General features: G+C 46.4%; 1 protein-coding gene, 1 long non-coding RNA gene and 1 pseudogene across 3 annotated transcripts in view; 1 reads left to right on the top strand and 2 right to left on the bottom strand.

Annotated features, from left to right (window-relative positions):
* The first annotated feature begins 10,344 nt into the window (after positions 1-10,344).
* On the top strand, positions 10,345-12,827 carry LOC147365588 (uncharacterized). The gene is made up of 2 exons (XR_015132581.1): positions 10,345-10,597; positions 12,531-12,827. It is a non-coding gene; the product is annotated as an uncharacterized LOC147365588 (long non-coding RNA).
* Positions 12,737-17,359, bottom strand: LOC147365589 (uncharacterized). Its single transcript, XM_086316797.1, has 2 exons — positions 13,623-17,359; positions 12,737-13,389 (listed from the first exon to the last, which is right to left on the bottom strand). Exons 1-2 carry the CDS (start codon positions 13,909-13,911, stop codon positions 12,761-12,763), a joined length of 918 nt encoding a protein of 305 aa, XP_086172923.1. The 5' UTR covers positions 13,912-17,359; the 3' UTR covers positions 12,737-12,760.
* Positions 17,360-18,538: 1,179 nt separating this feature from the next.
* The window catches only part of LOC147365590 (uncharacterized), a 35,780-nt pseudogene continuing 27,689 nt past the window's right edge, over positions 18,539-26,629 (bottom strand). Inside the window, exon 5 of the transcript XR_015132559.1 lies at positions 18,539-19,330. The product of XR_015132559.1 is annotated as an uncharacterized LOC147365590 (transcript). The remainder of the gene's footprint in view (positions 19,331-26,629) is intronic.

Below are 26,629 nucleotides of genomic sequence, written 5' to 3' on the forward strand. Positions count from 1 at the left end.
TTCACTTAGCCATTGGCATCTAACATTTATCCCTGTCATTCAAGGGTTCATGTTTCACTCCTGTTAACTGTTGAGTATTATTCCTTTGTGTGTGTATAGGAGGAAAAACAATTTCCCTCTGCCCCTTTGGTTCTTGGTTGAGCCTTCCTTCTCCATCAGTTCAGTTCAGTTCAGTCGTTCAGTCATGTCCAACTCTTTGCCAAATTATCAGAAGAGAAACAGAAGTTTTATAACATGTATACCTCTTGCATACAGGGGAGATGACAAGGAAAACTGAGTCACTTTCTGCAGTGACCAAAGCCATCACCTTAAATACTGTTTTCAGCTAAAAACATATGGAAGACCTTGGGGGAAAAGGGGAGGCCAGTTATGGCAGGTTATCGTGGAAAGCACAGTAAACAATCACATGATTCTCTGCATATTTACATGGGGACCTCTTCACTGATAAGAGTTCCTTGAGATGTAACTATCCTTCTATTTCAGGTGCAAAGAGGGACATCCCCTTACAAACAGAGACTTCCCTAATAAACGTAAATGTAACTCACAAAAGGGCAACCTTGGGCTCCCCTGGTGTTCTACTGGTTAAGGATCTGTCTGCTAATGCATGGGATAGGGTTTGATTCTTGGTCCAGGAGTATCTCACATGCCTCAGAGCAGCTAAACTCATCCACCACAACTACTGAGCCAGCACTCTGGAGCCTGGGAGTCACAACTACTAAACACATGCACCACAACTCCTGAAGCCTGCACACCTAGACACCATGCTCTGCAATGAGAGCAGGCCCCACTCACCAAAACTGGAGAAAGCCCTCTCGAAGCAATGAAGACCCAGCACGGCAAAATATAAATTAATAAATCTTAAAAAGAAAAAAGGGCAACTTCTACTCGGCTTTTCTTTTCTTTTCTTTTTTACTGAATTAAACAGAGCAAAATATGTCAAAGAGACATATTTTAGGGCTGCATGTTCTGCTCCCCTTGACATCGATGTAACCCAATTTACCTACACATTCATCTACTGAAGGATATCATGATTTCTTAAAATTTACAGTCATTATGAACAGAACTGCTATGCATAATTGCATCCTTGTTTGCATTTGGATATAGATTTTCAGAGCAGTTTCCTAGACACTGAAAGCACGATTGTCAGATCCCAAGGTGAGACTTATTTAGCTTTGGGGAAAACTGCCAAACTGCCTCAGAATGCATTCCACCAGCAATGAGGAATAGTTCCTATTGTTGCTCACCCTCCAGTGATTGGTTTTATATATATTTGTAGTTTAGCAGTCCTAATAGTTGTAGTGTGATGTATCATAATTTTAATCTGTAATTCCCTGATGATACATGATGTTGAACCTACATATTATTAACAACTAAGGAAATTCTGACATGTGCTGCAAAGTGAGTAAAATTTGAAGTCACTATGCTAAGTGAACAAGCCAGACACAAAAGGACAGATACTCTATTATTCCACTATGAAGTGTCCATGTAAGTCTACTGCAAAGACAAAGTAGATAAGGGTACCAGGGGCTGAGGGGAGTTAGCCCTGTTGGTCTTGGACAAAGACCAATGACCGTGTATGATGGTGGTGGTGGTGGTGGTAGACGCTCCGTTGTATTCGACTCTCTGTGAACCCATGGACTGTAGCCTGCCAGGCTCCTCTATCCATGGAACTCTCTAGGCAAGAAACTGGAGTGGGTTGCAATTCCCTTCTCCATGGGATGAGCCTCTGGCAAATCTCCAGCTTCACCCGGCAGAACTCTAAGCCAGATTCAATTGCCCCAGTTAAGTTTAGTTCAGTTCCTCAGTTGCGTCTGACTCTTCCCTCTCTAAATGAGCCTGGACTACCCACCAGAAACAGGACACAGCCAGTAGAAACACCTTCTCACACAGTTTTCCTGCTCATCACCTACCACCATTTCTACAGTCTTGGTCTGTCTCCTTTGGGTCTGAGAGCTCAAGACTTCTTGGAAGTGAAGTATTCTCCTTCTCAGTAAATGGAACCTGGCACACAGCCCCGTGAATCATCCTGCCAGCCAAGGACATCAGCTCCTCTTACTGAAGAGCCATGTGTCATATGCGTCCTACAGAAGTCCTCAAATTAACAACAGCAATGCCAATGAGAAGACCTAGGGTCAGCGAGGCCTGAGGGTTAGTGAAATTATCACCAGATTCACCAGACTGCCAGCTGCTAAGGTGAGTGGCAGCAACTTTCCACTGGCCTGACAGTTTGGTGGTCATTTCCTCAACCTGGTGACAAGATACCTGGGGGACACCTTGGTGGCAATATGATAAGTGGGTAGTGAGACCACTTGGAAAAGTGGAAATGGACAGAAGGTGGATCCTGCAGCAAGAGCTGACTCTCTGGGTTGATGCAGTTGTCTTAGAATTGTAAATGGAACTGTGTAGTGGTGAGGTTATTTAAACTTAGACCAAGCCCTTGGACTCCACATGCTCTTGAATTTTTATTTACTTTGCTCTCACTAAGGTTTCTTGACTTTCCCCAAACTTCGGAAGGTTATGGAATATGAGGAAGAAGGCAGTGAATGATCAAAGAGAATTTAATTCTAGTTCTAGACTATGAAATTCTAACATATTGGCAGTTATGAAAAGATGTCCCTCTTCCAAGAATTTAGTTCTGTAAATACTTTTCAGAAGTCAGGAGACTTTCAGAGATTGAACTTGGCTGAAGAAATATCCATTTTCCTCTTCCATACTGCATAGCACACCCTCCTTAATTTTGGTCTCTAAAATCTAAATTAACGAGGACATCTGCTTCTAGCAAATGCAGTCAGTGTTGTCCTGCTACCACCAACATGCAATCTTAAAACCAAAGGAAGAAAAAGAAGAGGAAAAAAGGACAACACGGTACAGCTTCCAGAAATCAGAACGCTTCTCAACTCATCCTCTTTCCACCCCCATTCTGCCTTCACTGATGTGTCTCAATTTTCTGTCATAATTCAACTGCAAATACACGTGTGCTCAGTCGCTTCAGTCATGTCTGATGTATGACCCCATGGACTGCAGCCCATCAGGCTTCTCTGTCCATGGATTCTCCAGGCAAGAATATCAGAGTGAGTTGCCATGCCCTCCTCCAGAGGATCTTCCCGACCCAGGGATCAAACCTGAGTCTCTTAGGTCTCCTACATTGGAAGGTGGGTTCTTTACCACTAGAGTCACCTGGGAAGCCCCAGCTCAAATACACTTAACAGGAAATATAGCTAACAGTCCTGTTTGTTCTGTCACCAATCAAAACCCACCAAGATTTGGTCAGAACCGAAAAAAGCAAACAATGAAAATTTTGTGAAAACAAACTACATTCAAGGATTCTGTATGCCCACAACCAGTTCAATCACACATGCCTCTAAGGGGGACAGTCTAACTCTGTCTGGGCAAAGATGTGCCCAGCTCCCAGCCTGATAGTCATTAGGTCACCTTGACTTGGCTTCTGTTATAAGCCAAAGCTGCCCATGCAGTGTAATGTGGACTACAAATTAAAGTTCCATGTAAAACCTTAAGTTTTCTAGTAGCCACATTTAAAAAGCAAAAAGAAGAAGATGAAATTAATTTTCAAATTATATTTTAATCTAGTATACAAAAAAATATTATCATTTCAATATGTGATCCGCTGCTGCTGCTACTGCTGCTGCTGCTAAGTCACTTCAGTCATGTCCGACTCTGTATGACCCCATACAGGCAGCCCACCAGGCTCCCCCATCCCTGGGATTCTCCAGGCAAGAACACTGGAGTGGGTTGCCATTTCCTTCTCCAATGCATGAAAGTGAAAAATGAAAGTGAAGTCGCTCAGTCGTGTCCGACTCTTTGCGACCCCATGGTCTGCAGCCTACCAGGCTCCTCCGTCCATGGGGTTTTCCAGGCAAGAGTACTGGAGTGGGGTGCCATTGCCTTCTCCGCAATATGTGATCAGTATATCACAACTCATGGGTGGCATGCAGATAAAGCTGTCCTTATTTTTATGATTAAATATGTTCCTTTTGAAGACAAAGTGCCTTTTTTAGGATGAGAAGTGGAAATTGAACCTCGTTTTCCTTGGGAGTGAGCCTGTTACTAACACCCATCACAAGCTCTATGTATCAATAATTAATAACAACCACTTCTAACTGTAATCCAAAGCCTCCAATGAATAAAATCTCAGAGCTTCATAGGAGAATGTTATCAAAGGTTTAGAGACGAGCTAACACACACCCTGATCAAAGTCTTTCGAAAACTGCAGCCTGGGGGACACTCCCAAACTCGTTCTGTGAGGCCACCATCACCGTGATACCAAAGCCAACAAAAATACCACACAGAAAAGAAAATAACCAGACAGTATCACTGATGAACATAGATGCAAAAATCTTGAACAAAACACCAGAAGGAAAAAAAAAAAAAACAATGACATTAGAAGGATCATACACCAAGTTCAAGAGGAATTTATCCCAGGGGTGTGAAAACTTTTCCCTATATGCAAATCAAACAATATGAGACACTATATTAACAAATTGAAAGATAAAAAATCATATGATAATCTCAAAAGATGCAGAAAAATCTTTTTGACAAAATTAAATACCAATTTATGATAAAAAAAAAAAACTTTCCAGAAAATGGGCATAGAAAGAGCCTACCTCAACATAATAAAGGTCATATATGACAATCTCACAGCAAACATTATTCTTGATGGTGAAAACCTGAAAGTATTTCCTCTAAGATCAGGAACCAGATAAGGGTGCCCACTCTCACTGCTAATATACAATATAGTTTTCTTAGTCATAGCCAGAGCAATCAGACAAGAAAAAGAAATACAAATGATCCAGATTATAAAACAAGAAGTAAACCCCTTATGTTTGCAGATGACCTGTTTCTATACATAAAACTCCTAAAGATAGAACCAGAGAATTATAAGAGCTAATCAGTGAATCTAGTTAAGCACAGGACACATAATTAATACTCAGAAATCCTTTGCATTCCTATATAACACCAATGAAAAATCAGAAAGAGAAGTTAAGAAAACAATACCATTCACAACTGCAAGAAGAATAAAATATCTTGGAATAAACCTACCTTAAGAGACAAAAAATGTGTATGCAAACAGAAATGCTGTATGAAGAAAGATATCAAAGATGACACAAACAGAAAGGTATATGATGTTCTTGAACTGGAAGAATCAATATTGTGAAAATGACTATAATACCCAAAGCAATCTGCAGATTCCATTCATCCTTATCAAATTACCAATGACATTTCTCCAAGAACTAGAACATATAATTTTTTAATTTGCATGGGAAAAAATACCCCTAATGGCCAAAGAAACCTTGAGAAAGAAAAGTGGAACTAGAAGTTTCAACTTTTCGGACTTCAAACTATACTACAAGGCTAGAGTCATCAAGACAGTATGTTACCGGCACAAGAACAGAAAGATAAACCAAATGAACAAGACACAAAGCTGAGAGATAAACTCATGCACCTATAGGCACCTTTTCTTTCACAAAGGAGACAAGAATATACAATGGATAAAAGACAGAAAAGAGAACCTCTTCAATAAGTGGTGCTGGGGAAACTGGACAGCTACATGTACAAGAATGAAATTAGAACACTTCTTAGTCCTATACACTAAAATAGATGCAAAATTGATTAAAGACCTAAATGTAAGTCCAGAAACTATAAAACCTTAGAGGAAAACAGGGGCAGAATGCTCTTTGTCATATATCAAAGTAAGATCTGCTTTGACCCACCACCTAGAGGTACTGAAATAAAAATAGACAAAGGTTTAGCATCTAGCTAAACTTCAATGTATTTAAACAGCAAAGAAAACTATAAACAAGATGAAAAAACAACCCTCAGTATGGGAGAAAATAATTGCAAATGAAGCAACTGAAAAATGAGCAATCAACAAAGTTTCTAGGTGGAGCATACAGTTCAATATCAGAAAAACAAACAACCAATTAAGAAATAAGCAGAATCCTTAAACAGACATTTCTTCAGAGAAGACATTAAGAAGGCCAACAAGCATATGAGAAGATGATTAACACTGCTTCTGCGGCTGCTGCTAAGTCTCCTCAGTCGTGTCTGACTCTATGCGACCCCATAGACGGCAGCCCACCAGGCTCCTCTGTCCCTGGGACTCTCAAGGCAAGAATACTGGAGTGGGTTGCCATTTCCTTCTCCTGATCAACACTGCTCGTTATTAAAGAAATGCAAATCAAAACTACATGAGGTATCATGTCACACCAGTCAGAATGGCCATCATCAAAAATTCTACAAACAATAAATGCTGGACAGGAAACGGGAAAAAAAGAAGCCTCTTGCACTGTTGGAGGGAATACGAATGGATACAGCCACTATGGAGAACACTATGGAGGTTTCTTTAAAAACTAGAACTAAAACTATCATATGACCAAACAATCCCCTCCTGAATATATATTCTGAGATAAAAATAATTGAAAAAAGACATATGTACCCCAATGTTCATTTCAGCATTATTTACACAGCCAGGACATGGAAGCAACCAAGACGTCCATCGACAGATGCTTGGATGAAGAAGTTGTGGAACATATACACAATGGAATATTACTGAGCCCTGAAAAGGATCAAATACAAGTAAGTTTAACTGAAGTGGATGAATCTAGAGCCTTTGATACAGACTGAAATAAGTCAGAAAGAGATAAACAAATATCATATATTAATGCATACAAACGGAATCTTGAAAAATGGTACTGGTGAACTTTTTTGGAAGGCAGAAATAGATACACAGATGCAGAGGAAAGACTTGTCTGCCCATCTGGGGTTGGAGAGGGTGGGACAAATTGAGAGAATAGCATGGAAAAATAGCCACTATATATGTAAAATACCTAGCTAGTGGGAAGTTGCTATATATATAGGGAGCCCAACACAGTGCTATGACCATCACAGTGTGATGACCTAGAAGGGTGGGATGCTGGGAGGTGGGAGGGAGGCTCACCAAAGAGGGGAGATATATATATATATATATCACACACACATACATATATATGCACATATATATAAATATATATATACTTAGAACTGATTCATGTTGTTGTATGAGGGAAAGCAACTAAACATTGTAAAGCAGTTATTCCTCAACTAAAAATAAATACATTTGAAAACTCTTACTCAATAAGTCTGTACTGTCATCTAAACTATATGGGATCATCCTCTATTCCTAGCTACTTTTCCACTATGTATTAGTGCTTATTCATTCCTTAAAGGCTTTGAAAATATGATTTTAATGGCTACACACTATTCCTTAATATCTTATATAAATTAGAAAATTTTGTATCTCAGTCTAGAAATATAATACCAAATAGGCTTATAGTTAAATATAGAGCTTTCACATTAAATTCAGTTTAAAGAGAATTCCTCTGAAGATCTAAAAGTCTTATGAAAAGTCATTACTTGGAATATTTTTTTCATTTGTTATGCCTTATGGTCATTTGCTTCTAAGGACTCGTTTACTTGTGTAATTTTTCCTTTGACTATACTTTTTCACTGAAATAACATTTTAAATTTAAAGACTGTCAAGAGGGACTGTTGTGTGTGTTAGTCTTAGTCATGTCTGATTGTTTGTGACCCACGGACTGTATCCTGCCAGGCTTCTCTGTCCACACAATTCTTTGGGCAAGAATACTGGAGAGGGTGGCCATTCTTTTCTCCAGGGGACCTTCTTGACACAGGGATCAAACCTGGGTCTCCCACATTGTAAGCAGATTCTCTAACATCTGAACCACCAGAGAAGCCTGACCGTGGTGTAAATGGATGCAAAAATCCTCAAAAGAATATTAGCAAGCCAAATTCAAGAATACATTAAAAGAATCATACACTATAATCAAATGGAATCATTTCTAAGAATGACATTATCTGCAAATCAATCAATGTCTACAGCATATGAGCAAAATAAAGAATAAAAATCATATGATCACCTTAACTGTTGCAGAAAAAGCTCTTGATTAAGTGTAATATCTATATATGATTCCAACTTTCAATAAAGTGTTTATACATGGAACATACTAAAGGCTATATAAGACCACAGCTAACATCAGACTCAGAGGTAAAAAGTTGAAAGTTTTCCCTAAAAGATCAGGAATAGTACAAGGATGTTTGCTCTTGCCAATTTTATTCAACATAGTATTGCAAGTCCTACCCAGAGCAATTAGGCAAGAAAAGGAAATAAAAGGAATCCCCATTAGAACAGAAGAAGTAAAACTGTCACTATTCAATTATGACATGATATTATATGAAACCCTAAAAACTCCATGAGAAAACAATTAGAATTAATAAATTCATCAAGATAATAGGATTTGAACCATCAGAGAGAGAGATGAAGAAAACAGTCCTATTTACAAATGCATCAAAAGGAATAAAATACCTTGAAATAAATGTAAACCAGGAGCTGAAAGACTTGCACAGAATCATGGACTCTGAGACAGGAATTCTGGGTTGAAATCCCTGCTCACTTGATAACCTGCTGAGTGACCCTGGGCAAATCACACAAAAAGATCTGAGGCTCAACCATTTCAACTGCAAAATGGACGCAAAACCAGTACCTCCTCCCAGGGTTGTGAAACTAAAAGGAAATGCTTATTTAGACCAGGGGTTTGGAGGGTCTCCAGCAGTCTCTCCTTGTGTTAAACTTCTCTGGAGCTGGGCTTTCCTCATCCTGTGGGCAAGGGTCCAATGTGGAGCTGGGCAGCCAGAAGGGGCTGGACCAAGACCAAGACAAAAATGATACTAGTTATGCGTCAGGGAGGGAGGCCACCTCCTTTCCAGAACTCAGAGTGGGGCCTGAACCAAGGACTGGGGTATGGAAAATCAGAAGTGATAACTCCGAACCCCCCACAGCAGGGATGGCGTCTTCCTGGCAAGAACCTTTTCTCTGGTCCAGGCTCCAGTGTGATGTGGTGCTGCTCCCAGAGTTCTCCATGTCTCCACCAGGCAAAGAGCTCTCAGGAGTTGGAGGTCTATTAAGCCACAGGTGCCTGACTGTCAGTATGATACAAGGACTAACAATATCGATAATGAACTATATTTTTAAAAATGACAGAAGTACAGACAAGGCAGGGGATGGGAAGCAGAAGGATTGACTACCTTTCAGGCCTTTAGCAAAAATGTATCAGAAATATCTCCACACCAGCTCAGGAGAGCCAACATGGTGGAAATATGATGGAAAATCAGGCTGTAAGTCTAATCTGCTGGTTAGATTAATCTACACTGCTGATCCCAGAGACCAAAGTCCCAATCCACCAACCCTATTGTGCACATCCAGACACCAAAGGAAGAAATACAGACCTTGCCTTTGGAAGTCTCAGTCAGACTTAATGTTGGGGTTGTTCAGAATGGTCAGTGGTCACTATGAACTCAGTCCCTCTTCCGTGCTCACATTCTCTGTCCTCACAGAAACATACATGGTTCACTACAGAGAACTTTCTGGGGCACTTGTGTATACTAGAAATTGGCAATGGCCAAATGCGAGGAGAAGACACAGAAAAGGACACCTGCCCCTGGAGTGCTCCGCAAATTACCAAAGATCTGAAGTCCTTGATACTTCGGATTTTGAAAAATATTTCATAATATGTAAATGGAGAAAGGAGGCCCATGGGGACTATTTGGTATCCAGTGGGAAAGGAAGTTGGATCCCTACCTCACAAAACACCACCAAAGATTAGACACATACCAAGAACCAACACTTCAAAGAAAAACTTGACAAATTTTAGAACAATTTTTGATGCATGAATATCTTTTTTAAAAAAAATTTAAATGTTGATTTTTAATGATTTGTTAGTTTAAGGTGTACAGGAAAGTGATTCCGTGATTCAGTGTCTCGGGTGCTTCCTTGGACAAAATTCACTCTCTTTGGGAGGCCCCTGGGCCATACCCTCTACTCAGAACAGCTAATAGTCCTGAAAACGTGAACAGCATGTGATGGTGCTCGTAGGTGTTTTTTGTCTGAATAAATTATTCTAATATGACACAAAAAGCAAGCCTAGAGGCTAGCAGAGGATCTCCAAACCTATCTTCAAACAGGAGGCCTTGCTCCCTTGAATGAGGGTGCATGAAATAGGGCTTGGGAAGGGAAGGTGTGTTTTATGAACATTTTGTCTGCAGAGGACAAAGTGGTGTGTAGAGAGGATTCGCAGGCACAGCCCAGAACACAGCGACTGGACTCTCAACCCTGTTCTTGGGGCATCACACTGTCTCCACCCCTGACACAGGGTGAGCAGCTCTCACGTGTCCTAAAAAGTCACATGACCTGGACCTGGCCAATCCGTGTGTTCTGTCCTTCCTGGCCACTGTGATTGGCTCAGGACTAGGGCAGTGCCCAATCAGGGCCCAGGGCTGGGCTTCACGCTGGAATCAAGGGGAAGAAGCGCTCTCGTTCTGCCGGAAGGGGCGGGGTGGGTGATGTCATGCTGCAGCAGTGGGAGGGGCGTGAGGTCTGCTTGGGACGGTTGGTGACCTTCCTGCTTCCCTTAGGGCAGAGCCGACGGCCTGAGGGTGAGGTTGCTGTTGAGCCCAGGGGTTGAGAGCGCCGGTTCCTGCTGTGGTCCCGGAGCTCCTCCTGAGACTTGAGGGAAGCCGTCTGCCTGTGAGTCCTCTGCTATTTGTCAACTTGTTTGAACCACGCTGGTTTTCTGTCTACGGGCTAAGTGGAGACCATGGAAATTCAAGTGTGTGGGTTTTGGCTGGCTTCAGGGAAGAAATGCCAGATGACACTGGGAGACTCCAGTTTAATCTGGATTCAGGTGATATCTCTTCGGGTCAGATATTAATTCTAGGATAACCCGAATTAGTCTTCACAGGATTAAGATAGCAACCTGCTAAGGTAGTAATGGATGTCCTCATTCTAGACGATGAAACTGGTACTCAGAGAAACAGGCAACTTGGCTACAGCAAGGAGGTGTGTGCCCAGACAGAACCCCCAGATCCTGCCGTTTGAACTCAGGGAAGCCACTTGTGTGGGTTGTCCATGTGACAGGGGCTATGGCACCCAGCCCACACTGGATACTGTCGAGGCCCGACTTGGTAACTGCCATCTGGTAGCTTTGAGACTTACAAAAGCAGTTTGCACTGAAGAGAGGAAGGGCACCTCCCTTCATCCACCCCCACCACACCCTCCAGATTCCCACATACACTGACCCCTTTCTCTTGATTTCTGAGAAAGTTACAGCGTCACCCTCATGTGACCACATTTGCTGTCTACTGTTCATGGGCTGCCATCTGGAGCTAATACAGGAGAGGCCAAGGGCCTTTGCTCCCGAGTACCTCTCTTCCTTTGGACCTTGGGGGCCCTACTTGCACACCACAGGCCTTTTCCATGTATTGTGGGGACTGTCACTCAGTTTGCAGCACGTTGTATACATTGCTGTCCTTTCCATACTTCCCTTGAAACTCAGCTTCTGAGCTCCTTTGCCTGCAGCGTGGCCCACGTGGCTGTAACAGGAAGGACAGAGCTGACAATGAAACAACAGCTCAGATCTGACAGCCCAGAAGCTCTGTAAAAAGGGACCTCACTCTTCACACTGTAGAGGCTGTCGTAGCCTCTAGGGTTCTGGGACCAGTGGTTGGGCCAGAGTGACTCCACAGCTGTTTTAATGCCTGGAGAGGGTTCTGGCTATAATGGGAATGGCTTGAGTCTCCTAAGGTTCTGAAGGCTCACTGTGTGCAGGTTCACGGTGAACAGAGAGGAGAAGGTGGAGTCTACCCTGGAGGTGATCACAGCTCATAGATGAGCCAGACAGGCAGGCAACTCCCAAAAGCACCTGAACTGCCTTCATGAGGGAGTGGTGTGGGGGCAAAGAGACCCAGGTCTGCTCCCTCGTGCGGTGCTTGGGGAAGGTTGTCACCACACTGAACACTTACCACGGTGATGACCATCACTGCTGTCTGCAGAGGGTTTACACTGGCGTATGTCTTCCTCTTAGTGATCAGACTGTCTCTAAACTACACTGGCCGTGGGCATGGCCTGTCCTTGGAGCTTCACATGTTTCTTCTCTTCCTTACTGAACATTCATTTCCAAGAGGGTTATTTGGGCTATAGGATGTTGGGTTTTCTCTAGCTTTGTCCAATGAGGATCGCTTTTCGGTTATTGGGGTGGTTCATTTTTCCAGCTCTCTTTCTTGGCTTATCCTGTGAATTTGTTTGTGCTAGAGGAAGAACTCAGCATCTCCCTTCTGGCTGAGATGTCACACTTATAACAGCAATGCCTACCTAGAGATTCTGAGCACATTTGCTGAAAGGCCTTCGTTTTGCATATGCCATCTTGAAAGTACCTACACTACCTTTCAGATACACAAAGGCTACCTCAAAAGAAAGAAAACAAGAATTCTCAAGTTTAGTCTTACGATATGTGGAAAGTCAGAAAAATCCCCTGGAGAAGGGAAAGACACCCACTCCAGTATTCTGGCCTAGATAATTCCATGGACTATAAAATCCATGGGGTTGCAAAGAGTCTAACAAGACTAAGCGACTATAACTTTCACTTTCACTCAGGAAAAAATCCATTTTTCTATCATTTCAGTGATTGGCATTGATTGTGGACACCCAAAGAATTGGAAGCAATGGAGAAAAAGAAGACTAAATGTTGTCAGGTGGGGGAGGGAGGAGCGGGGAGTGCTTGACATGAATCCAGGCTTTGCTGGGAAGTGGGGGGTATAGAATGAGAGAGTCCGAATGTAGACAGTGGTGACGGTTATACAGCATTGTGAAGGCCTTGATATTCCCAAATTGCATCAATTAAGGTAAAATTTCTTAACAAAAACTCAACAGAAAAAAAATACATAAAGCCATAAAAAAATAAAACAGCACAAGAAAGCTACACACAAACAAGATGAAAATAAACTCAGGGGAAGGGAACTCAGTCTCCCCTGGGTGGGGAGCAAGTTGATGGCATCCACGGGAAGCAGACAGGGATGGAGGCTGTAGAGCTAACCATTCCCCTGGACATAGAGTTTCCAGAAAGGGCTCTGGGTCTCTGTCCAGAGCGGGGGCCTGTTCTCCCTGCAGGGGTGGGTCAGTCATCCTGGGAGTCTGGGTCTTGGGCAGGAGCCAGGGCAGGCTCTCCCTGCAGAGGTGGTGATTCATCCCCTGACTCGGGTTCTCCTGCCAAAGCCCGAGCAGGTACAGGTGCAGGTGGAGGTGGATGTTCTCGCTGAGGGGGTGGGACATCAGTGCCTGGGGCTGGGGGTCCTGCAGGCACAGAGGTCCGATATGCCCAGTGTGCTGGCCAGTACCCTGCAGGCCCGGTGTCTTTAGGAGGGGAAGTCTCAGGTCTTGATCTCCCCTCGGTGGATCCCTGGGTCCTGCACCTGTAGCAACCACTGCTGTAGAGACAGGACTTGGAAGTGGAGTCTGTTTGAAATTAGAGGCCAGTGCTAGAGCTGTGAGAGAAGAGAAGGTTACCCATGGCCAGCCTTGCGATGTGCGTATCTGAGGACAGACAGCTTCCCAGAGAATCCCCAGCATAGTATGCTTTCTCTGACTGCAGTGTGAAAGATGGGTGGTGTGAGGCCAGCCTTTGCTCCAGGCCCAGACCCAGCTCTAGGGGAGTCCTCCCTGCGTAGCTCAGCACCCACTCCCCACACACTCACATGCACAGCCCCAGCCTCCTCACCTCTGTGCTCTGCTGTGCTGGGCTCCAGGTCCTCCTGCTGCCTCAGAGGCAGGGGTTCTCGGGGCTCTGGGTCGGAGCCGGGTGTGCCAAGCCCCGTGGCAGCCTGAGACTGGTCCCTGGGGTGTGTCCTGGGTGGTGTCTGGGCAGGAGGCCTTGCCTGCTTCCTCTTCATTCCCAGTTGGGCTGACTCCTCCATGGGCACGCTCACCTGGAAACTGCACTGGGTCTCACGGGCAGGGGGTGATGGTCCGACACCTCCCTCGGGGAGGTGGACAGGGTTACCCCTCATCGGCCAGATCCAGTGGGAAGCTCTGCAGTGACAGTGACCGTCAGCCAGCCGTGCTTGGAGTTTACTGAGCTGGGCCTGGCCAGTATGGCTGCTGCTTCTGCCCACTCCAACTTCTGCTCCCAGAATGAGCAGAGACACATGTCTGCTCAGACCCCCCCCCCCGGGTGGTTGGAGACCCCCCTGAGGGCGTGAGGTCAGCCTGGGCAGCCAGGGCTGCCTGGACTCTCCCCATCCCACCCAGCCTGCTCTCCCCCAGGGTGTGGCCACAACCGGCCCACAGGCTTCTGACCCACATCCGCCTGGGCTTGCCTGAGGCTGACACACCCTGAGAAACCCCCGACCACACTGACAGGGAAAGGACTCAGGGTTACCCGGGTGGGATGGGAGAGGTGGCCCGGCCCAGCCTGGGGCTCCCGTGTTATCTTCCCGTTCCTTCGGGCAAAGGGCCAGAGACCTCTCGGGGGGGTGCCCTAAGCCGGTGTCGACCGCGTTCCCACACACTCTGCCTGTGAGCTCTCCTGAGACCTCAGCTTCTGGGCAGGGGCAAACAGCAGAATGTCTTAGCAGCAAGTGATCTGGCTGGGGGCTCCTCTCCACTGTGGAGGCCTGGAGACCCGGGTTCCGGGCTCTGTTGGGTTCTGTTGCCAGGAAGTGACATCATTTCCCGGGTTCGTTGCCGAGGTCCCTTACACAAAGCTCCTCAAGGCAACCTCTGGGTTTCTGACTGTTCACCCACCCCCTTAGGCCATGTGCTGGCACAGTGACACCCACACCGCCCACCCCTCAGCCTTGGGGAGGCCTGGGTGCAGCCAGGGCATGAGTTCTGAGGACACAGCCGTTTTCTGACCAGGCTCCTCCTCCTTATAAGTGATGTGGCCCTGGACAAGCCATGTACCCCTCAGGGTTTCCCCAGTCTCTCCATCTGCAGAGTGGGGGTCATTCTCCCATCTACTGACTAGTGCCTATTCAACCCGTAGGCTGGTGTCACATGGAGCTCATGCACTGACTCTTCATAGAAGAAAGATTCAGTACAGGGCTGACCTAGCACAGAATGAGGCGGAAACAGGTCTGCATGGGCCCTGGGACCTCGGACGAGGCAGTCCTCTCACCCTCCTGACAATTTCAAAATCCCCCACTGCCCCCCACCCAGAGTGGGAGGTCTGAAGTAAGATTCAGACATCGCCCCCTCTGATAGACAACAACCTTCGTCGCCCTCCTGTTCCACTGAGATTCTGGCTCAAGTGTCCCATCTCAGCCTCTAGGGGAGGGGGAGGCTGCCCTTACAATGGCTCCCAGCATTCTCTGTTTTAGTCTCGTCACATTGGGTCATTTCCCCCCTTGCAGGGTGAATGGGCCCTGTCATTGGTTCAAATCTCGAGATTGATTCATGCAGATTCTGCGAAATCTTCTCATTTCCTCTCTACGTTGTTCAGTCTCTCTCACTAGATAGGTCTCTTTGTTAACCTTTCTAAATTCAGTCAATCAGTTTTTCCCTCTCTCTCTGTCTGTTTCTCCCGTGGATGCATGCCTATGAATATATGTATGCGTGTCTATTATTAGCCTCGGGTTAGGTTTTAGGGTTTAGCTTTCAGTGCGAGAAAGGATTGGGGTTGGAGTTGCTGTGAGGGGAAGGGATAGGGGTGGTGCTGTTGTTTCTGGTTCACTGAGTGGTGTGAGTTCTTAGTCTATTTTTCATATGAACCCCTCATCAGAGACACCACTTGCGAATAGTCTCTCATGTTCAGTTTGCTACCTTTTTGATTTGTGAATGCTTAGCTTTTCCGTTGCAAAGCTGTTCAGTTGGATGGAACCCTCTGGTGTTCTTTGGTTTCCTGTTTCCCTTACTTGAAGAGACCCATTTTTGCTTCCCACACCAAATGTTAAGGAGCCCTGATGTGATGGAGCCTATGGCACATGCTTATTTCGAGGAGTTTCAAATTCCCTTGTGGCTCCCCTAGTGAAGAATCCACGTGCAACGTGGGAGACCTGGGTTCGATTCCCGGGTTGGGAGGATCCCCTGGAGAAGGGAAAGGCCACCCACTCCAGTATTCCAGCCTGGAGAATCCTATGGCCTGTATAGTCCATGGGGTTGCAAAGAGTCGGACACAGCTGAGCAACTTTCACTTTCACTCATAACTTCAGGCTTTGGGTTGACGTGTTCCACTGATTTTGACGAGCTATGAGAACAAAAGCCAACTCGATTCTTCAGATGCTGCCGTCCAGTTTTGCCATGGCCCTTTCTTGAAGAGGCTCTTGTGTTCCCATTTGCATATTTTCCCCTCCTTTGTAGTAGAGGAATTGATCGTAGAAGCTTGGGTTTATTTCTTGGACTCTCAGCTCTATTGTGTGGATCTGGATCTGCATGTATGTTTGTGTGACCAACAGCACAGTGTCCAGATGATCCTAGTGTTGCAGTCTAGTTGGCTATCAGGCAGCCTGGTAGGCCCCTATCAGGCCTTCTTTCCTTAGACTGTACAGACGATTTAGGCTCCTTTGTGTTTCCATACCCATTTTGGAATTCCTTGGTTTGGTGCCCCGAGAACATCCCTTGGCGTATTGAGAGGAATAGCATGGACCCTCTGGATTGCCTCTGGGGGTGTGACATCATTTTACCAATAGGAATCCTTCCAGTCCATGAGCTCAGCTTACTTTCCATTGGACCGTGTGGATTTCATCTTCTTTCATCCATCTCTTGGAGTTTTCTGAGAACAGGTCCTTCCCTCCTGGGTTAGATGGACTCCTGGGTATTTCCTTTGCCAATGTCATTGGCAGTGGGGTTGATACTTACCTTCTCATTCTAAGAGTCTGCTGTGAGCATTGGAAATGCAAACGATTTCCCTCCCTTCCTCCCTGTCCATCTCTCTGAGCCGCCAGGTTGAACAGGCCTAGTCAGGGTCACACAGGACTCAGGGAGTGCAGCTCGACCGTGTTTCTCAGGCCCTCGGTGCTGGGCATCATTCAGTATACTCTCCATGTACCTTCCTTGGCCTGGTGTCCCTTCAGACCTTTCCCTCATTTTAATAGCCTTGTTTGTGTTCTTTGTCTCTCTGGAGACAAATCCATTATCAGCTGTGTGTTTGCAAGTATTTGTCTGCCAGTGTGTGACGTGTCCTTTGCTTTCTTTTCATAAGGTCTTTACCAGGGCAGAAACCTTTGATTTTACACAGTCTGCAGGATTGCCTTTTTGTGCACTGCCTTTCTGTATTGTGTGTGAAGACTCAAAGCTCATGCCTAGCCTCTGCTCGATTTTCTTCTCGATTTGTGAGACGGTTGGCACGGAAAAGAGGTCTCAGAAAACTTTGAAGTGAATTTGGTGTAAAGTGTCAAGTTTCCATTCACATTCATGTCACCCACTCCGGTTTTCAATTCATCACTCCTGAACTCCTTTGGAGGCCTTGTGGGAAGTTTGGTTGCATTTCAGTTTGAATTTCTGCCCTTTAGTAGATTCACCCAGTTCTGCCAACAGGGACACTGAAGGGGAGTGAGGTGCAGCCTGCACTTCCAGCACTGACCACAGGGTGGGGCGAGTGCTGGTCTCCCCTCTGGGAGCCACAGCCTTAGGCATCCCAGTGAGGAGCAGGCTCTGTGTGTGGCTGAAAGGAGTTAGTCTCTCAGGCGCCTCTGCGACGTTGCCTTTGGGTCACCCAGGTGGGCGTTTACCGTGAAAGGAACCATTGCACCGCAAGTGAAGTGAGAGCCCGTCTGAAATCCGCCACTGCTCCTAAAGAGATGTACCTGAGGCCCCTTGAGGGTCCTGCACAGAGCCCTCTTTGGTGGACATGCTGGGGATCTGCTCCCTCGTGGGCTGCCCAGGGAAGGCTGTCAGCAGTCCAGACACGGCCCACGGTGATGACCGTTGCTGCTGTCTCCAAAGGGTTTTCGTTTGGTGTGTGTCCTCATCTGAGTGGTCAGGCCATGTGCACCGCCTCCCCTTGCAACTTCTAGGCCGGGTCTCCTAGGCTAGAACTCTCAGGTCTAACTTGTGGGTCTAGGCTGCACTGGCCATGTGCTTTGCCTCTCCTTGCAACTTCACAGCTTGCTTCTCTTCTTTACCGTACACTGATTTTCAAGAGTGTGTTTGGTCCACAAGGATGGTGGGTCTTTGTCTAGCCTTGTCTCATGAGGTTGAGACAGCGCTTTTCCAGTTGTTGGCCTGCTCATTTTGCCCACTCTTTCCTGGCTTCTTTTTGTGACTTTGTTTGTGCCTGAGGAAGAGCTCAGCATTTCCCTTCTGGCTGAGACGTCACACAACAGTAATGCCTACCTGGAGATTATTTGCCAAAAGGGTCTCCTTTTGCAGATGACATCTTGAAATCACCTGCACTTTCTGAAAGGAAATAAAAAACAAGAATTCCCAAGTCTACTCTTAAAATATATGCGCAGTCTAATAAAACCAACTTTTCTATGATTTTGTTCATCGGCATTGACTGGAGACATCCAGGATATGCGAAGACACTCAGATATAAGAGGATTAAAGGTTGTCAGGGGCAAGGGAGGAACAGGGAGTGCTTGAGGTGAATACAGGATTTGCTGGGGTGGAGGGTGGGGGCAGGGAGAATGAAAGGGTCCCAAACTAGAGAGTGGTGAGGGTCGCACAGCATTGTGAAGGTCCTTAATGCTCCGTAAATGTAGCACTGAACATCAGTTTTATCAATTGACACTTAAAACAATCCACAAATCTGTGAAGGACAATATAAATCAAGAAAATACAGAAAAACCGAATGAAAAGAAGCTCGGGGAAGGGAACGCAATCTCCATTGGCTGGAGAGAGAGTTGATGGCGTCCACGGGGGGACAGAGAGGGATGGAGGATGCAGAACCAACCCCTCCCCTGGACACAGTGTTTCCAGAAATGGAACTGGAAAGGGCTCTGGGTCTCTGTCCAGAGCAGGGGCCCATTCTCCCTGCAGGGGTGGGTCAGTCATCATGAGCGTGTGAGTCTTGGGCAGGAGCCAGGGCAGGCTGTCTTTTCAGAGGTGGTAGCTTATTGCCTGACTCAGGTTCTCCTGCCAAAGCCCGAGCAGGGGCAGGTGTAACTGCACGTGTAGGTGGACGTGGAGGTTCTTGCTGGGGGATTGGAGCATTGGTGCCTGGGGCTGGGTGTCCTGCAGGCACAGAGATCTGATCTTCCCAGGGTGCTGGCCAATACCCAGCTGGCCGGGTGTCCTTGCGAGGGGAAGGCTCAGGTCTCGATCTCCCCTCAGTGGATCCCTGGGTCCTGCACCTGTAGCAACCATCTCCGTAGGGACAGGTCTTGGAGGTGGAGCCTGGTTGAACTTGGGGGCTGGTGCTAGAGGTGTGAGAGAAGAAAAGATTAACCTTGGCCAGCCTTTCCCTGTGCCTCTCTGGAGACAGAATTCTTCCCTGAACTTTCGAGACAATTCCCACTCCAGGAAGTCACAATAGGATGCCTTCTCTGACTGCAGTGTGAAAGACGGGTGGTGTCAGGCCAGCCTTTGCTCCAGGCCCAGCCCCAGCTCTGGGGGACTCCTCCCTGTGTAGCTCAGGCCTGGCCTGCTTCCTCTTCATTCCCAGTTGGGCTGACCCCTCCGTGGGCACGCTCACCTGGAAACTGCACTGGGCCTCATGGGCAGGGGGATGGTGGTCCGACCCCTCCCTTGGGGAGGTGGATGAGGTGACCCCTCATCGGCCAGATCCAGTGGGAAGCTCTGCAGTGACAGTGACCGTCAGCCAGCCGTGCTTGGAGTTTACTGAGCTGGGCCTGGCCAGTATGGCTGCTGCTTCTGCACACTCCAACTTCTGCTCCCAGAATGAGCAGAGACACATGTCTGCTCAGACACCCACCCGGGAGGTTGGAGACCCCCCTGAGGGCGTGAGGTCAGCCTGGGTAGCCGGGGCTGCCTGGAGTCTCCCCATCCCACCCAGCCAGCTCTCCCCTGGGTTGTGGACACACCTGGCCCACAGGCTTCTGACCCACATCTGCCTGGGGTTGCTTTAGGCCAACACACCCCGAGAAACCCCCATCCACACACACAGGAAAAGGACACAGTGTTCCCACGTGGGATGGGAGAGGTGGCCTGGCCTGGCCTGGGGCTCCTGTGTTACCTTCCTGATCCTTTGGGCAAAGGGCCAGAGGCCTTTCGGGGTGGTGGCAGGGGCCCTGAGCCGGCATCGACTGCGTTCCCACACACTCTGCCTGTGAGCTCTCCTGAGGCCTCAGCCTCTGGGCAGGGGCAAACAGCAGAACATCTTGGCAGCAAGCAATCTGGCTGGGGGCTCCTCTCCACTGTGGAGGCCTGGATACCTGGGTTCCGGGTTCTCTTGGGTTCTGTTGCTGGGAAGTGACATCATTTCCTGGGTTCGTTGCCGAGGTCCCTTACACAAAGCTCCCCAAGGGAACCTCTGGGTCTCTGACTGTTCACCCACCCCCTTAGTCCCTGTGCAGGCACAGTGACACCCACACTCCCCCCCACCCCCCACAGCCTTGGGGAGGCCTGGGTGCAGCCAGGGCCTGAGCTCTAAAGACACAGCAGCTTTCAGTCCAGGCTCCTCCTCCTCATCTGTGATGTGGCCCTGGACAAGCCATGTGCCCCTCAGGTTTTCCCCAGTCTCTCCATCTGCAGAGTGGGGGTCATTCTTCCATCTACTCCCTAGGTCTCTTGGCCTACAAACAGCTCCAGTGCCTGTCTAACCTGTGGGCTGGTATCACATGGAGCTTGTGCACTGAGACTTCACATAGGAAGGATTCAATACAGGGCCGACCTAGCATAGAATGGGGCTGAAACAGGCCTGGATTACGCTCTAGGACCTAGGAAAAGGCACTCCCCTTCCTGCCTATTTCGGGACGCCCCCATTGGGAGGACCCACCGTAAGATTCAGACATCACCCCCTGTGATAACAACCTTCCTTGTCTCCGCGTTCCATTGAGGTTCTGTTTCAATGTCCCTTCTCAGCCTCTAGCAGAGGGTGAGGCTGCCCCTACAATGGCTGCCAGCTCTAAGGCGAGTGCAGAGAAAATGAGAGCAAGCCAGGCAGTCAGACAAGCAAAAAAAAAAAAAAAAGTTCATTAGAGGAAGAGCGAGGGTGACTGGCTCCTAAGGAGAATCAGCGTTCCCCCTTTCTGATGGAGTCCTTCTTATACCCCACCAGTGAAAAATTCTCTGAAGGGATGGTAATGTAGCTGGAGGTCTGGAATCTGGTGGTCTCACAGCTTTGAGAAGACAGTTGCCAGTGAGATAACAGAATGCCATTTGGGCAGTTTGGTCAGTCTCACAGATCACTGTGATTTATTCTTTGTTTACAAGGTCGACCTAATGAGCCATCTTATCAATGAGCCCCCATGTGGGCCCTATCATTCCAGCCTTTTGTTTTAGGATAAGGGCTGAAGGTCAGTCTTCTGTAACTGCTTCCTGTGGGACAGGGGTGTCATGGGGTAAGATAAGAAAAGGCTGCAATGAAGGTCATGGGGATTTGTGTGGGGTTGAAGTTTTTGATAACCTGAGTAGTTAGAAGTAGCTCATGGATAGTTTGGTTGGTGAAGGCTTGTAAGCGGTCCTGAAGAAATTTTGAAAAAAGATGCATTCAGCAAAAAAAAAAAAAAAAAGACTGGGAGCTGACTGTGGCCCAGATCATGAACTCCTTATTGCCAAACTCAGACTTAAATTGAAGTGGGGGAAACCACTACACCATTCAGGTATTACCTAAATCAAGTCCCTAATGATTATACAGTGGAAGTGAGAAATAGATTTAAGGGACTAGATCTGATAGATAGAGTGCCTGATGAACTATGGATGGGGGTGAAAAGAATAGAAGTGAAAAGCAAAGGAGAAAAGGAAAGATACACCCATTTGAATGCAGAGTTCCAAAGAATAGCAAGGATCTATCAGAATGTCTTCCAGTGATCAATGCAAAGAAATAGAGGAAAACAATTGAATGGGAAAGACTAGAGATCTCTTCAAGAAAATTAGACATACCAAGGGAACATTTCATGCAAAGATGGGCTCAGTAAAGGACAGAAATGGTATGGACCTAAGAAGAGGTAGCAAGAATACACAAAAGAACTATACAAAAAAGATCTCCATGACCCAGATAATCACGATGGTGTGATCACTCACCTAGAGCCAGACATCCTGGAATGTGATGTCAAGTGGGCCTTAGGAAGTATCACTACAAACAAAGCTAGTGGAGGTGATGGAATTCCAGTGGAGCTATTTCAGATCCTAAAAGATGATGCTGTGAAAGTGCTGTACTCAATATATCAGCAAATTTGGAAAACTCAGCAGTGGCCACAGGATTGGAAAAGGTCAGTTTTCATTCCAATCCCAAAGAACGGCAATGCCAAAGAATGCTCAAACTGCTACATAGTTGTACTCATCTCACACATAGTAAAGTAATGCTCAAAATTCTCCAAGCCAGGCTTCAGCAACACGTGAACCATGAACTTCCAGATGTTCCAGCTGGTTTTAGAAAGGGCAGAGGAACCAGAGATCAAATTGCCAACATTCTCTGGATCATCAAAAAACCAAGAGTTCCAGAAAAACATCTATTTCTGATTTATTGATTATGCCAAAGCCTTTGACTGTGTGGACCACCATAAACTTTGGAAAATTGTATAAGAGATGGGAATACCAGACCACTTGACCTGCCTCTTGAGAAACCTGTATGCAGGTCAGGAAGCAACAGTTAGAACTGGATATGGAACAACAGACTGGTTCCAAATAGGAAAAGGAGTACGTCGAGGCTGTATATTGTCATCCTTCTTATTTAACTTATATGCAGTGTACATCATGAGAAACGCTGGGCTAGATGAAGCACAAGCTGGAATCAAGATTGATGGGAGAAATATCAATAACCTCAGATATGCAGATGACACCACCCTTATGGCAGAAAGTGAAGAAGACCTAAAGAGCCTCTTGATGAAAGTGAAAGAGGAGAGTGAAAATGTTGGCTTAAATCTCAACATTCAGAAAACTAAGATCATAGCATACAGTCCCATCACTTCATGGCAAATATATGGGGAAACAGTAGAAACAGTGTCAGACTTTATTTTTGTGGGCTTCAAAATCACTGCAGATGGTGATTTCAGCCATGAAATTTTTTAAAGACGCTTACTCCTTTGAAGAAAAGTTACAACCAACCTAGACAGCATATTAACAAGCACAGACGTTACTTTGCCAACAAAAGTCCATCTAGTCAAGGCTATGGTTTTTCCAGTATTCATGTATGGATGTGAGAGTTGGAGTATAAAGAAAGCTGAGCACCGAAGAATTGATGCTTTGGAGCTGTGCTGTTGGAGAAGACTCTTGAGAATCCCTTGGACTGCAAGGAGATCCAACCAGTCCATCCTAAAGGAAATCAGTCCTGAGTGTTCATTAGCAGTACTAATGCTTAGCTGAAACTCCAATATTTTGGCCACTGATGTGAAGAGCTGACTCATTTGAAAAGACCCTGATGTTGGGAAAAATTGAAGGCAGGAGAGAAAGGGGACGACAGAGGATGAGATGGTTGGATGGCATCATTGACTAATGGACATGTTTGGATAAACTCCGGGGGTTGGTGATGGACAAGGAGGCCTGATGTGCTGCAGTTCATGGGGTCGCAAAGAGTCAGACACAACTGAGTGATGGAACTGAACTCAAAGTTAGAAAAATGGTAAGTAGAAGGAGAGGGCCTAGAAAAGGTAGGACCGAAGGCATCCCATTTCAATTGCTTAACCAGTTTTCCCATGAATGACTGATGTGTTGGCGTCCCCTATTTCTTGCTGCTTCCTTTACAACACCTGATTTATCGATGTAGAAACAGCAGGCTTCCTCCAAAAATAGACATAGGCCTCCTTTTTCTGCTGTGAGGAGTTCTACTCCTCTTCTGTTTTGGAGGACCATGGTTGTTAAGGAATCTAGCTGGTTTTGGATAGTGATAAGGCTGTTAGCTGTTTCTTCTACGCTGTGATAAGGCTGTTAGCTGTTTCTTCTAGGCTGTCAGTGAGGTCTTTAGAAAGGCTTTGATAGTAATTTAAAGAGGTTGTGAGTCCTACAGTCCCTGTCCCAATCCCAGTGGCTATTCCTAAACTGATTACTAGAGGAATGAATTTAATTGCCCATCTGGGTCAGTTATGAGTTAGTGGGATAGGAAGGGTCTGAGTGTTAGGAGCAATAGACATGTCTGGGGCCAGATATACCAGGGTGCATGTTCCTGTCCAGTTAGTGGGAAGACATAAGTAAGTAGTGGTTCTACATAAGAAGGAGGAGGAAATGGCAACCCACTTCAGTATATTTGCCTAGAGAATCCCATGGACAGTGGAGCCTGGTGGGCTACAGTCCATGGGATCGCAAAAAGTCAGAGACAACTGAGCGACTAATACTAATACCACATAAGAAAAATATTCCATGAGTAAGAAGACAACAGCTGAAATCAATAGCAAATAGGAGTCTTTCTGGGAACTTGTTAGTAGTCTCTGAAACTGACAGTGAACTCGCAAGTGTAGCCTCTACAAGAGGAGTATTTACACCACATGCAGAAGGGAGTCTCCCTGAGAAAGTAAGAGAGTGTCCTGCAGTTTCTGAGACATGATAGATCAGCCTGAAGGGAAGGAGAGATGTGAAATGTGATTACAGAGGTGTGGCGGTATAGCTCCTAGTTGGGGGTAAGAATTGTTTATAGAGTTTTGTCTGGAAAAACAGAAAGGAGCCATTTGTTGTAGACGAATGTCAGAAGTGATGGGTGTTAAGGAGCAGTACCCAGGCTAGATCAGTGAGTGGGCTTGGGATCATAATAGAGGCTTTGAATTTTGAGAGAAGGTCTCTCCCAAGAATAGGAGTGGGGCATTTTGGGAGTATGAGAGAAGAATGAGAAAATGGGCTATCTTGAAGTGTGCAAGGTAGAGACTCGGTTATTCATGGTGTAGATATGAAACCGTCAACCCCTATAACAGAGACCTGAGATACCTTGGATTTTCTGGAGTAGGCAGGCATAGCGGAGTACGTGGCCCCCGTGTCAATGAGAAAGGAGATCAGCTTACCTGTGTCAACTACAAATTAGCACTTACCAAGAGCATTGCTTTTGAACTGTGGTGTTGGAGAAGACTCTTGAGAGTCCCTTGGACTGCAAGGAGATCCAACCAGTCCATTCTGAAGGAGATAAGCCCTGGGATTTCTTTGGAAAGAATAATGCTAAAGCTGAAACTCCAGTACTTTGGCCACCTCATGCGAAGAGTTGACTCATTGGAAAAGACTCTGATGCTGAGAAGGATTGGGGGCAAGAGGAGAAGGGGACGACAGAGGATGAGATGGCTGGATGGCATCACTGACTCGATAGACGTGAGTCTGAGTGAACTCTGGGAGTTGGTGTTGGACAGGGAGGCCTGGCGTGCTGCGATTCATGGGGTCGCAAAGAGTCGGACACAACTGAGTGACTGATCTGATCTGATCTGATCTGAAGAGCATTGCCAATGACTGAACAACAAAGGTGTTTTCCATCTGCCTGTATGGAGCTTGAGCCCCATGCTGCTATAGCTGTTGACCTTCAACAACTCCTGAGGGAGTTCTGGGTGGAGGGAGGCACTCTGTGCTCCAGGGAATTTGGTGGGACAGGTCTTTAGATAGTTGACAGTTTTTAGGAACAGACTTTAAGATCTCAATCCTTGCATCTCTTCATATCTAGAGAAGCACTGAATCCCTTCGTGGTGGTATCAGATCCTCATGACTAACAAAAAGCCTTTTTTAAAAAGAGTGCTTCATGATATTGAAGTCCCCCTTCACCAAAACCTTATATATTGTCTTTCCCACACTGCCGCTTGAGAGCAGTCTCTCAGAGCTATCTGAGATGCTGCCTCCTGGGCTGCAGTCCTCATTTTGCCCCAAATAAAGCTTAACTCACAGCTCTCAAGTTGTACATCTTTTTTTAGTGGACAGTTATGGTGACCACGAAGGGACCCAGAGAGGACTTCCTTCCTTCGACTGGACTCAACCAGGAACCAGAGCTTTGGTACCAGCAGCGGCACTTTGCACCCATCCGCCTCCTCAGGGAGTGCAGACGAATTTGGGAAAGTCTCTCCTGGTTCTTGAATCTCCCATATGGGTTGAGATTCTGAGTTTTATTCAGTGGTGGAGCAGGTTACCTGCCCCCTTCTAGTAGGAAGATACTAAGGTGGGGCATACTCCCCTTAGTGAAACATCCGGGGCATAGCCACTCACGGTCTAGACACTGAGTGGGGCTCGGTTGAAAGATACTGTGGAATTCCCACCCAGTCAAAAGATGCTGGGTAGGGGTGCTGGCTCAAAGATGCCAGGGGAATTGCCCACGCAATGGAAAGGTACTGGGTAGGGGGGCTTGACTGGGAAAAAAATAAATACCTGGGGCTCGGCTGAAAGATGTCGAGGTCACTTCACTATAGGGGACTGAATGGCTTGGGTGAGTGGTCAGGTAAGAGGCTGATATGACACTTTTCCTCAATTGGACAGCCATTATAGAATATGACAGAGTAAAAGTGAGGAAAATACATGAGAGCTTTGCTCTGTAGAAAAGGGACAAGACTCCTCCCGGCCAGTTTCGGTTTTCTCCGGTGACTGAGAAATTTATGGGAGTGGTGGAGGCCTGGTCCTCATACTGTTCAGCAGTCCCATAGGAAACCCACTCATTAATTAAAATACTTGCTCATCTGGGGGTCGCACATAAGGACTGGCCATTCAGCGACTGAGCAGCCACGGTGTTCCTAGATTGCCAGAGGCAGAATCCGAGACGTGTAAGATGAGCTGAAATGA

This window comes from Bos grunniens, chromosome 9 (assembly GCF_055505025.1).
Source record: "Bos grunniens cultivar Pamir isolate PY7600 chromosome 9, Bosgru_T2T1.0, whole genome shotgun sequence".
Taxonomy (NCBI): domain Eukaryota; kingdom Metazoa; phylum Chordata; class Mammalia; order Artiodactyla; family Bovidae; genus Bos; species Bos grunniens.